At 42.4% G+C, this 13,165-nt stretch overlaps 1 protein-coding gene across 1 annotated transcript in view; it reads left to right on the top strand.

The window, feature by feature from the left end:
• Positions 1-838: 838 nt before the first annotated feature.
• Positions 839-13,165, top strand: part of NET1 (neuroepithelial cell transforming 1) — a 35,016-nt gene continuing 22,689 nt past the window's right edge. Inside the window, exons 1-2 of the mRNA XM_020877791.2 lie at positions 839-1,108; positions 11,963-12,029. Of these exons, the coding sequence (XP_020733450.2) occupies positions 981-1,108; positions 11,963-12,029 (195 nt within the window). The 5' untranslated portion in view covers positions 839-980. The remainder of the gene's footprint in view (positions 1,109-11,962; positions 12,030-13,165) is intronic.

The following is a 13,165-nucleotide window of genomic DNA, read 5'->3' as shown; positions in this document are numbered from 1 at the left end:
TTCTTGGGCTCCAAAATCACTGCAGATGGTGACTGCAGCCTTGAAATTAAAAGATGCTTGCTCCTTGGAATAAAAGCTATGACCAACCTAGACAGCATATTAAAAAGCAGAGACATTACTTTGCCAACAAAGGCCCGTATTGTCAAGGCTATGGTTTTTCCAGTAGTCATGTATGGATGTGAGAGTTGGACTGTAAAGAAAGCTGAGCACTGAAGAATTGTGCTTTTAAACCGTGGTTTTGGAGAAGACTCTCGAGATTCCTTTGGACTGCAAGGAGATCCTACCAGTCCACCCTAAAGGAAATGGGTCTTGAATATTCATTGGAAGGGCTGATGCTGAAGCTGAAACTCCAATGCTTTGGCCACCTGATGCAAAGAGCTGACTCATTGGAAAAGACCCTGATGCTGGGAAAGATTGAAGGCAGGAGGAGACGGGACGACAGACGGTGAGATGGTTGGATGGCATCACCAACTCAATGGACATGAGTCTGAGTAAACTCTGGGAGATAGTGAAGGACAGGGGAGCCTGGCGTGCTGCAGTCCATGGTGTATAGCAAACAGTAGGACAGGAATGAGTGACTGAACTGAGCTGAAAATGCTTCCAGTTTCCCTTGACTTGTGGTGAAAGTCCTAATGAACTATACACTAGTAATCGGGCCTTGGCGATTTAGGAACTAGACCCCAGACCACCAGCTCATCAGCCGTTCGACCCTGGGGACCACGCTCCCCCTCACAGATTCCGCGCAGTTTAGCGCCCGAAGGGAGGAGAGGGGCGGGACTCCACGTTCCTAGCAACCGCGCCGCGTCCCCTGATTGGCTGGTCGCCTCGCGGCCGCCATTTTCAAACCCCGGAAGATGGCGGCGGCGGAGGTGGCGGCGCCGTCCTGACAGGAACCCGTCTCCGGGCCGCAGCGGCCGGGCGCCGTGCCGCTCCCAGCGGGCCTCCTGGGCACCCAGCCACCGCGCCGCCCCCTCCACGCCATGGAGCCCGAGCTGGAGGCCCAGGAGCAGAGCCGGCCGCGGAGGCGAAGCCGCAGGGCCTCGGGTCTCAACGCCGGCGGCGCCGCGGAGCCAGCGGCCGACACCCCCGGGTCCGGCCAGGACGGCAGGTGAGCGCAGGGTCGACGACGCTTGGGGACTCGGGGTGTCGGGCCCGAGGCTGGGGAGGGGGTGGCGGGCAGGGAAGGGGCCGGGGGCAGGGAAGAGCCGGGCTACCTGCTCTCCTTCCTCCTCTCTCCCCTCGTCCCCCTCTTCCCATCTCCTGACCCTCCTTTATTTTTACCTCCGGTTCCTCTTCCTCCTCCCTCTTATCTCCTCCCCTCCCGGCTCAGGGGCTGGAGGTCCTCTCTGCACACCCAGCAGGTTTCGGGCTGGATTGTGGGGGAGGAGGGGCGGTTCCTAAACGCCCACAGAGAGCTGCTGGCTCAGGGGACTGGAATCGTTCCTGGAGCCGGAGAGTTTCTGTTCAGTCGCTCAGTCGTGTCCGACTCCTTACGACCCCATGGACCGCAGCCCGCCAGGCTCCTCTTGTCCATGGATTCTCCAGACAAGAATCCTGGAGTGGGTTTCCATTCCCTTCTCCGGGGGATCTTCCCAGCCCAGGGATCAAGCCAGCATCTCCTGCATTGACAGGCGGATTCTTTACCACCACGGATTCTTGTGTCACCAGGGAAGCCCCCGAGGAGTTCTACCAGACACCAAACTTTTAGCCTAAAAGCAAGCATTAAATGCAAGCATTAAAATGAAAAGTTTCGCCGAGGTCAGAGTCCCTCCTTTCGAGCCTCTGACCAAGTCCGTGATCAGGGCGCAGCTCAGGGCCCCAGCCTCCCTGGTAAAGAGGACGCAGAGGCCCGTCTTGGACTTTTTAGCTGTTGACACATTTCATTCTGTCCGATGCGTCTGCAAAGGGAGGACACCTACCGAGGGTGTTAGAAGCTGTGTCTGCCAGCGAGCGGTGAACAAGGGCTGGGGGCATTACTTTTCCGTCAGGATGCTGCAGGCCCTAGGTTCCTGTGACCGGTCGTTGGACCTTTCATCTCTAAGACTGGGTCCTCATCCGGCATATGGGGTTGAAATAGTACCCACTTCCTCCAAGTTGTGCAATTCAATGAGGTCATTGTGTGAGCCTGTATGCAGGGAGCTTGCAACAAACAGTTATTTCCTGATTTTTATCTGTAATTCCATATCTGCTTCTCTTTTCAGAAGTTCCTGTGGTCCGCTACTTAAACTACAGTTCCTTATTGACGTTACATTCCAGTCATTCTTGGATGTGCCATTTTTTCAGAGAAAGGAAAACACCTTCCTTTCTTGGACAGGGCATTTGTAAACTCACTGTTAATAAGTCATCATGCAGAGAACTAGATTTTTTCATTAGGTATTGATTTTTTATTTTGAAGATTAGGATAATTCTTGCCTGAAACCTTTATACTGATTACAACTTATATCTAAGAGGTAGTGAAAGAGCAGAAAGACGTCATCATCCCAAAGACTGAGAAATAGAATCAGGACCATGTAGTGAAGGGAAGAAGAACAGTGATAAATTCATTCTGCATTCATTCAGTAAAGCTTTTGAGCATTTGCCTGGAAAGATCCCCAGAGGAGGGCATGGCAACCCACTCCAGTATTCCTGCCTGGAGAATCGCATGGACAGAGGAGCCTGGAGGGCTAGTCTGTGGGAGTCACAGAGAGTCGGACACAACTGAACAACTAATAATTTCGCTTCACTAGATCCTCACTTTGTTGTAGATATTGGAGATTTTGGTGAACAGATGAAGTTTCTGCTCTCACAAAGCTTACATTCTAGTTAGGGATGAAAGACGATGATGAAATGCCAGGTGGTCATCCTGTGAGGAGGATTAAGGCATGTTAAGGGCAGGCAGAGACAAGGAGAGGGGCAATGTTGCTCTTTTTAAAAGATCAAAAAAGTCTCCTCCATGGTAATGATGCCCTTTAAGCAGAGATCTGAAGGAATTAAGGAACTCAGCCACGTGAAGATGTGGAGAGAAAGTCTGTAAGTGCAGGGCTTCAAAGTAGAATCCTGTTTTGTGTGTTCAAGGACTGTAGAGAAGCCACGGTAACTGGAGTGGAGCAAAACAAAGGGAGAAAGGTGGACGGCGAGGTCACAGAGAGGCCTGGGGTCAGACCGGGTAGTATATGGCCAACCACCAGAAAGACTTCAAGTTTGAGTCTGTGGTTGGGAGACAATAGAAAATTGTGTGATGTGTATTTTAAAAGGATTGGTCTGTAATGTGGCAGGGAGAAAATCAGGGAGACTAATGAAGAGGTTATTGCAGTTTGAGACATCTGAGTGGTAAACATGGTGGAAAGTACTCCTATTTGGGATGTATTTTTCAAGTAGCACTGACAGGATTTGCACGTGGATTCAGTGTGGAGTTAAGAGAGATGGAGGAATGAAGAATGATTCCGAGGTTTTTAATCTGAGCACCAGAAGAGCAGGTTTCCATGTTCCTGGAGAGGAAAGATCTGGGGAGAAGTTTGCTTTGGAATATGTTATGAGGCTCCTATTAAGGAGTGTATCACAACAATTTTTTCCCCCTTTTCTCTTTTTTTGCTTTTTTCTCTTTAAAAAAAAAAAACACTTTGACGTTTAAGTCAAATGAAAGAGTGCATGAATCATAAGTGTTTTGCCCAGTGAAATTTCACAAAGTAAACAGATCTGTGTAACCAAATATAAATTGAGGGCATATCAGCAAATAGACTTGAAATCACAGCACTGGGAAGTCATCTTGATAGTCTGAAAAGAGGAGAGTTTGGGGCCCAAACCCTGAGACACTCCCCACATGTAAAGGTCCAGGAGATGAGCAAACTCGGAGGAGCCGCAGCTGGTGAGGAACCAGGTGAGATCAGTGTCCAGGAGGCCAAGTGGCGAAAGGGTTCTGAGAAAGGACATGGGAAAGTTTGTCAAGTGTTACTGATAAGGAAGGAATGAACAGGTTAGTGAGATGAGGAATGAGTGACTGTTGAATCTGGTCGTGAGAAGAGTATATTGACCTCCAGTAGTTTCCATAAAATAGTTAAACTATTAAGAATGTAGTGGGTTGAGAAGAGAATGAGGTGTGGTTTATTCCAGAAATGTGGAAGTGTCAGACACTATAAATATGGAGATGCAAAATACAGTCCTTACTCTGGGAGTGTTGCTGAGATCCCAGCCTCTGTTCCCTGGTGCCAGATAGAAACACAGAGACAAGAGTTTTGGATGAAGTTGAACAGAGTAGCTTTGTTTTGCCAGGCAGAGGAGGCCGCAGTAGGCTAGCGCCCTCAAGACTGCCCTCCCTTGGGAAAAATAAGAAGGGAACTTATAGTTCAGGAGGGGAAGGTAGTGCTGTAGATAAGGAGTAGGGCAGTAGCAAGCTTGCATTCTTCTTTCCTGTTGGAAAATTTCTACATGGTCTAAGTCAGTGTCAAGCTGTCTTGGGAGGAATACAGTAGTCTTTGAGGCTAACACACTGTGCCTTTCTTTCTAGATAAAGAATGCTAACAAGAGAAGGGAGTGTTAGGAAGTGCTTCCTCAGAGAAGCGAACACCATATGCATTGTACACAGCTCTGATTAGAAAGTAATCGTTTTCAAAATGTAATTAAGTAAACAAGAGAAGCTTTTCTAAGAAAATGGCTTAGTGGACTTAAAAGAATAAGGCCTAGCCTGTTGGAAGCAGCCTTAACCAATTTCTGCTCTTACAGAAGAACTTACAATGGTATAGGGAAGAAACTTAATAATCATAATTGTGTATGATGACAGTTACTATCGTGTCAGGTATATGATGCCATAGATGCAAATAAAAGGAGAAATTCTGGTTGGAAAGGACAGGAAATGATTCCCTGTTGTAACCCTTGAGTCTCGGAGGGCCAATTTAGAGAGTGGATGTGCATGGGTGATATGTAGGGGGAAGCATTTAAATATTAAAAGGCCCTTTACACAAACGAGCATAAAGAGTTGAAGGTATCATGACACTGACTGTATAGGGAGGAGACTGAGATGGGGATAGAGAGGAGGTAGTGATTGGAGATGATACTGAAGAAGTAAGAGCCACATCACTGAGGGGAGCCTTGTATGCCAAGACAGTAAATCTGATGAAAACTAGCCCCCAAACAAGTACTCATATACACAAAATTTGTGGACCCTTGCAGCCCAACTATGGAACCAAATTAAAAGTCGCATGTGAATTCATCATTGGTGGGAAGTCAATTTGCAGTCGCCTGGATGAGTGTTTGACTCTAATGGCTGGCGGTGAGGTTGGAGAACTTGAAACACTGGGTTACACTTTCAGGAAGTCTCACTGCAACCCAAGGGCAAGAAAGAATAATGGAGGTAACACCAGCTTGTGGGGTAGATTCTGAAGAAGGGGTGAACTTGATATGGGGCGGATGGGGGAATAAGCAAGTACAAAGAGAGGTTGAAGAGACAGGAGGGAAGAAAGGTGATAAAACAAGCAACCAGAAAGACAGAGAAGGATGGACTCCTCTAAGTGTAAAGGTAGAGTCTAGCCTGTTTGAGAGCTGTGGACAGTAGCCTTTGGGGTAAGTTTGGGGAATGTGGGATGTTATGAGCAGGAATTTGGGGGCTTTCCCACCAGGGTTCTGTTTTTTAGGTGAGATTGTAAATTATGTCAGCTTTGTGACATAGGCCTCCCTGGTAGCCCTGTGGTAAAGAATCTGTCTGCAATTCAGGAGACACAGGAGACATGGGTTTGATCCCTGGGTCAACAAGATCCCCTGGAGAAGGAAATGGCGACCCACGCCAGTGTTCTTGCCTGGAAAATCCCATGGACAGAGGAGCCTGGCAGTCCATGGGGTCACAAGATTCCAACATGAGTTAGTGACTAAACCACCACCATAGGCATCGTTAGGAGAATAATGAAGTTGTCCTACTTCATTACTCTCTATTCTTTTTTTTTGAAGGACGAAAAAAAAGAAAATGAAAGTATCACCTTTTTAGAAAACAGTGTTCACATACTATACAGTTTTACCCACTTGAAGTGTACAATTCACTGTTTTCCTCTAGATTCAGGACGTGTGAATGTCCTCTAGACATATGCAACCATCACCAGGCAATTTTTGAACATTTTTTTCACCTCAAAATGGAAGCCCATACCTCTCTCCCTAACGCCTCTCTCTTCTTTACCCCAAACTCTAACCTGCTTCCTGTCTCTATGAATTTCCCTGTTCCAGACATTTCACATGAATGAAATCGTATGTGGCCATTTTTTTAGTGAGCCATCCTTTGCCCATTTTAAAAATTGGGTTATTTGTATTTTTTATTACTAAGATATAAGAACTCTTTACTCTTGATAACAAGTCCCTACATGGTTTGTAGATACGTTCCCCTATTTTGTGGGTTGTCTTTTTTTTTTTTAACTGAAGTCCAGTTGATTTACAAATTGTGTTTCTGGTGTACAGCAGAGTGATCCAGCACGTGTGTGTTTGTACACATATTTGCATGCACATTGCTGTTTACAGGCCTGCCATTTAATCAGCCTGTCCACGTGGTTGGAGCTCATTTTCAGCCACATCTTTGCTAATTGTTAATCCCAGCCATCCAAATGAGAAACGGGTAGTAGACTTGAGAACGAGCTCAGGAGTTGGAATGGCTAATACTTGCAGAACCTGAGAGAGAGGGCCTGCTGTACCAAGTTAAATAACGATCATGATGCTCATCTGCCTCTGCTAAAGACTGAAACTGGGCATTGCTTCACACAGAGATAAAAGAAAATTTTGAACATAACGTGAATGCTGACTACCATAGGACATGGCTGGGGCAAGATAATTAGGGAGAAAAAGCGAGTAGAGACAGCTGGAATCCATTGGGGGTCTAAGCTTGCTCTGCGGCAATGGCTCTCGGCTGCTTTCTCCTCCTCCTTGTCCCTCTCTGTTTGTTCTGGGTAGTAATAGGCCAGGGTCTTGTCCACAAGCGACCCTGGGCCCGGCTGCATGGCTCAGAACTCAGAAAGCAGCGTGCTTCTTGACCTAGTTTTCCTGACACTGAGTCTGCTCTAGCCCCGGCTTGATTCAGCTAATTACTCTCTCTGAGAATGGACATTCTTTTAGACTGAGATCCAAAGCTGAATAAAACATTAGTGTTTAAAGAGTTTAGGCTTTACAGTGAGACTCCTTGGGTTCAAATTCTGACTCTTGAGGATTTAAGCTCTTTAAACCTCACTTTATACTTTCTGGCTCATTAGTAGTATCTGTCTCATCAGGCTGTGATTAATCTCTTTTAAATCTCACTTTGTAGTCTCTGTCTCGTAAGGTTGTGGAAATTATAAGAAGTAATTCATGTAAAACATGAGAACAGTACCTAGATATAGCAAATGCTCCATAAATCTTAGGTATCATTGTTTTCATTTTCTGCAGGAAACACTAAGAACTATAACTTACCCTCTATCAAGGAGTATTTAGCAGTTATATCTGTTACCAGTTTTGTAGAGGTGGATCTCTTGACTAGATGCTAAATCTTTGACTTTTGTTTTTCTAGTGAAACTGATGGGTTTGTAGAGTGGACATCCAGAGTTAAATGTATATTCTTAAACCAAATTCTGTTAATTTTGAGCTAAGGGTTCCTGTTCCCTTTAAGAGAATTTAACTTCTTGGATGGACTGTTTTTTCAAAACATTTAAAACACCAAATTAAACAGAAATTGAGCCAGTCCTTGATAACCCGGGATTATCATCATTATTACTATTTATATTAATAGATTCTGAAAATAAAAGGATGCTCCCACTAGCTCCTAAGGCTGTTTCCTCCCACATCAAAATGACTGTACTGTTTGACAGTTTTATTGAGACATAATTTGCATATCATAACATTCACCCATTGTAAGTGTGCAATTCAGTAATTATTAGTAAGTGTATAGACACAGTCCACCATTAGATCATTCATCATCCCAAATACTCCCTCAAGTTTGTTTGCAGTCAGTCCTTCTACCCCCAGGCCTAGGCAGCCACTAGTCTGCTTTCCATGTCTGTAAATTTCTATTTCTGGACATCCATATAAATAAAACCACCCAATATAATCTTTCACATTTGCATGTTTTGCAGTATGCCCGTGTTAATTACCTGCCATGATAGAGGAGGGCAATGACATAAGTCATAATCTCTGAAAATATAATTTGGCTTGAGAATGAAATAACAGGTGATTTTCTGTGGAACATCAACTGTACCATTTTATTTATGCTTTGTTTAGACTAAATCTAGTTGAGTGTAAAAATAATTTACATAGTTTGAAAATACATCAAATGACACAAAAAGAAGTATGTAAAGACCCAGGAGTAATCAGTGGGGCTAATACGAAACACAGTTTAATATATCAAGCTAGTTCCTTCAGGTTATGCCTTAAATGTTAGTAATTAATTGGATATATGAAAAAAGAAAATTGGACAAAAATTCTTAAAAAGATGAACTGTCACTTCTTATTTCAGCCTTTGAGCTCCTTTTTAAATGGACTGTACTGCATATCTTCTAAAGGCCACTTTTAATGTTTTATGAAATAAAAAATTTTCCCACAAGGATTTAAAATAGCTGCTACATTTTGAGTGTGACCCCTATGAAGAAATGACTATCTTTCCAAGTTTTTTGAAAGCTGGCACTGACTCACATACTTTCAGGGCACAGTTTGTTTTTTGGGTTCCTATTTTCCATGAGTTCTCAAAATAAATAGGTACTTGCTTTTCAAATAGGAAAAAATAGCATTACTATAAAGCTGATTACAGCTGGTGCTGGAAACAATCTTGCCATCCAGTTGGAAATATTTTTCCAGTTTGCAGTGTGTTTAAAATTCCTAACAGCTAATTCTTTCCAGCTTTTAAACATCAAATTCATTCTGAGGTCAGTATGGACAATTCTAGGGAATAAAGCAATGAATATCTTTGGTTTTGTGTTCTACTTGTCTTATATCTGAAAGGAAGCACTCAGAGTGCCACTATGATTACTACTTTGTAATGAATATTTGTATTACTTTAAAAATAATCTTCTGAGAAATCATAATTTTTGCTTCTCAACCCAGTCCCCAGTGGTGGCTCTGTGTAGTACATGATACCTGGAACAGTGTTTTCAAAAAGTAATCATAACATGAAGGTTCCATTTGCCCTGTAATCCTTTGGCATTTGATTATAGTACTGTATCTGTGTATACTCTTATCTATGTATTCTTTGGTCATATGAATTATAATTTATTGCTGATATCTAACTGTTTTATCAGAAATCGTGCAATCTTCAATGTTACTTGACTTTTCTATAGTGGCAAGAAATCATCAGTTCCTTAGTTTATTCTGCTTCACTAAAGAGGCCCTTAAAACAATTTTTGAGCTACAAATAATTATTTAGGGAGCATTTGCTTTAAATATCTTAAGATCTTTCTGCATCTGTTTCTAATTATGATTAGTGGCATCCTATTTCACTGTCCCAGGACCCTTCCCAGGAACTGGACAGGCCTTGGGAGGAAGGGAGAGTTCTCCAACCGGACCTTGAGCCCTCTCTAGTCACCTCCCCTCTCTGCCGTTGCTGCTGTCCCTCCGCCCCTCGCCATCTGTTGTCAGCAGTATCAGAACTGCCTCTTAACCGGCCTCCTGACCAGCGCTGCCTTCTTCCAACCCAGCCTTCTTGTTCCTTAGAACTCAATTGCTGACAGCTGCCATACGTATTCAAGATCAAGTTCATATTTTTAAGGGTTGTACATGAGGCCTTTTATCATGATGGAGCCCTGTTTTATTTCTTTTGATGCTCAAACATAAAGAGTTCTTGCAGTTTCCTGTATACAGTTCATTTCACTCCCCCTTCACATGTGCCTTTCCCTTTCCCCACAGAGCCTGCCTGGCTCTTATATGCTTTGCTGATTGCAGTTTCTCTTTGCTTCAGTTTTGCAGTTACCTCAGTATTAATTCTTTTGCGAAGCCATTTTGCTGTCCTCTTTCTCCTTATAGCCAATTTCACTTGTGCTCCTTGTCAAAATATAAACAAACTTCTGCTTTATATTTAGCTTAGAAAACTACAAAAGCCTGTGTTTGATTTAAGCTTGTAAATGTCTGTAGAAATAACCACCATCTGTGGTGTTTCTATAACTTATAGTGACTATGAGAATGAAGGTGAGAGACGGAATACACAAGTGGACAGTGGCCTGACAGTGCAGGAGCTAAGCAATAACTTCTGTAATAATTGGCCCCAAATGGCCAAGACTTGATCAGCAACAGCCAGCTTCCCCAGTTTTTGTCTTTGGTTCCAACTTAAGAATCTGCCTGCAATGCAGGACACCTGGGTTCGATCCCTGAGTCAGGGAGATCCCCTGGAGAAGGGACTGGCAATCCACTCGGTTATTCTTGCCTGGGAAATCCCATGGACAGAGGATCCTATAGTCCGTGGGGCCGCAAAGAGTCAGACATGACTGAGTGACTAACACTTCACTTCCGACTTAAAACTGACTCGAGCAAACCCTGTCTGCACCCAGTAAATCACGTAGGAGCCCCAGTCCCACTTAGCTTGCCTGCACCTTCCCCCTGCTGACAGCCTCCAGTCAGAACACACCTGAAGCCTTCCCTTGTTCCTCATTCCCCAGCCTGCCATTCAGTCTACCTAAACACCAGTGATGGTGGCCAGCTCCCTTGCTATAGCAAGCTCTGAATTAATAACCTTTGCTTTTCTCATAAGTATAGTTTATAAGGGCTTCCCAGTTGGCGCAGTGGTAAAGAGCAGGAGATTCGGGTTCAATCCCTATGTCAGGAAGATCCACTGGAGGAGGAAATAGCAACCCACTTCAGTATTCTTGCCTGAAAAATCCTATGGATAGAGGAGCCTGGCAGGCTACAGTCCACAGGGTCATAAAGAGTTGGTCAGACACAGCTTGAGTGACTGAACACATGCACATAGTTTATAAACATTTCCTGCACCACCTATGTTTTGTGATTTTCTACATGTTTGACAAACCTAGACAACACATTAAAAGCAGAGACATTACTTTGCCAACAAAGGTCCGTATAGTCAAAGCTATGGTTTTTCCGATAGTCACGTATAGATGTGAGAGTTGGACCATAAAAACGGCTGAAGGCCGAAGAATTGATGCTTTTAAACTGTGGTGTTGGAGAAAACTCTTGAGAGTCCCTGACTGTAAGGAGAACAAACCAGTAATCCTAAAGGAAATCAATCCTGAATATTCATTGGAAGGACTGATGCTGAAGCTCCAATACTTCTGCCACCTGATGCGAAGAGGTGACTCATAAGAAAAGACCCTGATGCTGGGAAAGATTGAAGGCAGGATTGGTCAGTCACTAAGTTGTGTCCGACTCATGGACTGAGCCTACCAGGCTCCTCTGTCCAGGGAAGCCCGTGTCACTTAGTAGTAAAGAACAACATCCTAGTCAAATTTTAACCTTAAGACTTTTGTCTCAGATATAGTTATTCAAAGCTTTTAATTTGGTCTATTAAGTCATAACACTAAAAAAATATATATCAGTACATGGAAGAGATTTACACATAATTACAAAATATATGCATTTAAGTTTTGTTTATTATGTTGAGTTTTTTTACTATTATTTTTAAAATATTAAACATGAATGCCAAATTTTACCAAGTAATTTGTTGCATCATTTACTGTTTTCTTACTTAACCTATTAGTGAAATATGTAAAATATATTTCATATCATTGAGCCATGTATATGTTTCTGTAATAAACTCTGCTTGTTTTGGTGAATTAGTTTAATCTACTAGTTTTATAAAGGCTTTTTCACTTTTGTAATATTTCTGAAAATTCCCAAAAGTGACCAGAACCTATACACTGATTTTTTTATTTCCGTTTTTGTGGGTTTTGTTTTTAAATACTCTCCCTCTTATTTCTAAAATTGAATGATTAATAAGGCTACTTTGAAGAGTTTTGAAACTATGAAAAAGATAGCTTCTTACCTGTTAGTGCTTAATTTTACTGAAGTTACTCTCAATATATTTGTTTGAATTTTCTGTTAACAGATACTCCCTTCGGAGAGGTAGCTCCTTCACATTTTTAACACCTGGCCCCCATTGGGATTTCACTTTGGTGAGTAGACACCTGGGTTTTTATTTCAAGACATTAGATAGAAATAATTCCTGGGCTGTCCTTCAGTCTAGCTGTCTGTACATCTCTGAAAATATTAAGGTACAGAGTTTCTATCACTGTCTTTGGCAGCCTAATTTAACTCTTCTCTGCTAACAGACTGAAATTTTTATTTCAGTTAAATGTAAAATATATTTTGAAAAGTATTGGATCTATTCATCTTTATTCAATTCTTTCTCTTATTTCTACCAGTGTTAAAATTAATACATTATGAAACATGAATATACTAATATTTTTATGTACATACTCTGACAGTTTTCTCCTTTGTTTAAAAATATAAAAATGATTGTAGGTAATACATATAATGAATGAATTATTTCTGTTATTAATAATCTTGGTATAGAGGGACTGCTTCATTATTTTTAGGAGACTTTCCAGAGGCATCCAACCTTATGGAAACTAACACCAGAAAATTGGAGCTTTTTAATAATTAAAAACTAATTTAAATAATTAAAACCTCATTGCTTCATAATACTCATATAAATAAAATATGTACAAAGAGATCATGATTGTTACGCTTTTTTTATTTGGGGGAAATAGCAAAAATGATTCTGCTTCTAGTATGCCAAACTTTACCGGTGTGTGTGTATTATGATGTGCTGATGGTCCAATAATACATGCTTCATTTGTATTCTGTTCTCTTGTATTTAATTTGATATTTTAGTGTATCAAAACACAATACTCAGGGTGAGGTTAATGAGAGTGGACATAATGTGTATTTCAGATATCCAGAATAATTTCACAGTTGGGGATTGACTTCTAAATTAAAATGTGGGTGATGATGAGCTTGTCATCTGTATATTAAATTTTAGTAGCTCATTTTAAGGAATAATAAATACATAGAAAGAGACTCAGATGTATAGAACAGACTTGTGGACTCTGTGGGAGAAGGCGAGGGTGGGATATTTCAAGAGAACAGCATCGAAACATGTATATTATCTAAGGTGAAACAGATCACCAGCCCAGGTTGGATGCATGAGACAAGTGCTCGGGCCTGGTGCACTGGGAAGACCCAGAGGGATCAGGTGGAGAGGGAGGTGGGAGGGGGGACCGGGATGGGGAATACATGTAAATCCATG

The sequence above is a fragment of the Odocoileus virginianus genome, chromosome 9 (genome assembly GCF_023699985.2).
Source record: "Odocoileus virginianus isolate 20LAN1187 ecotype Illinois chromosome 9, Ovbor_1.2, whole genome shotgun sequence".
NCBI lineage: Eukaryota > Metazoa > Chordata > Mammalia > Artiodactyla > Cervidae > Odocoileus > Odocoileus virginianus.
Note: the sequence above shows the minus strand (reverse complement) of the source record. Positions and strands in the feature narration are given on the sequence as shown.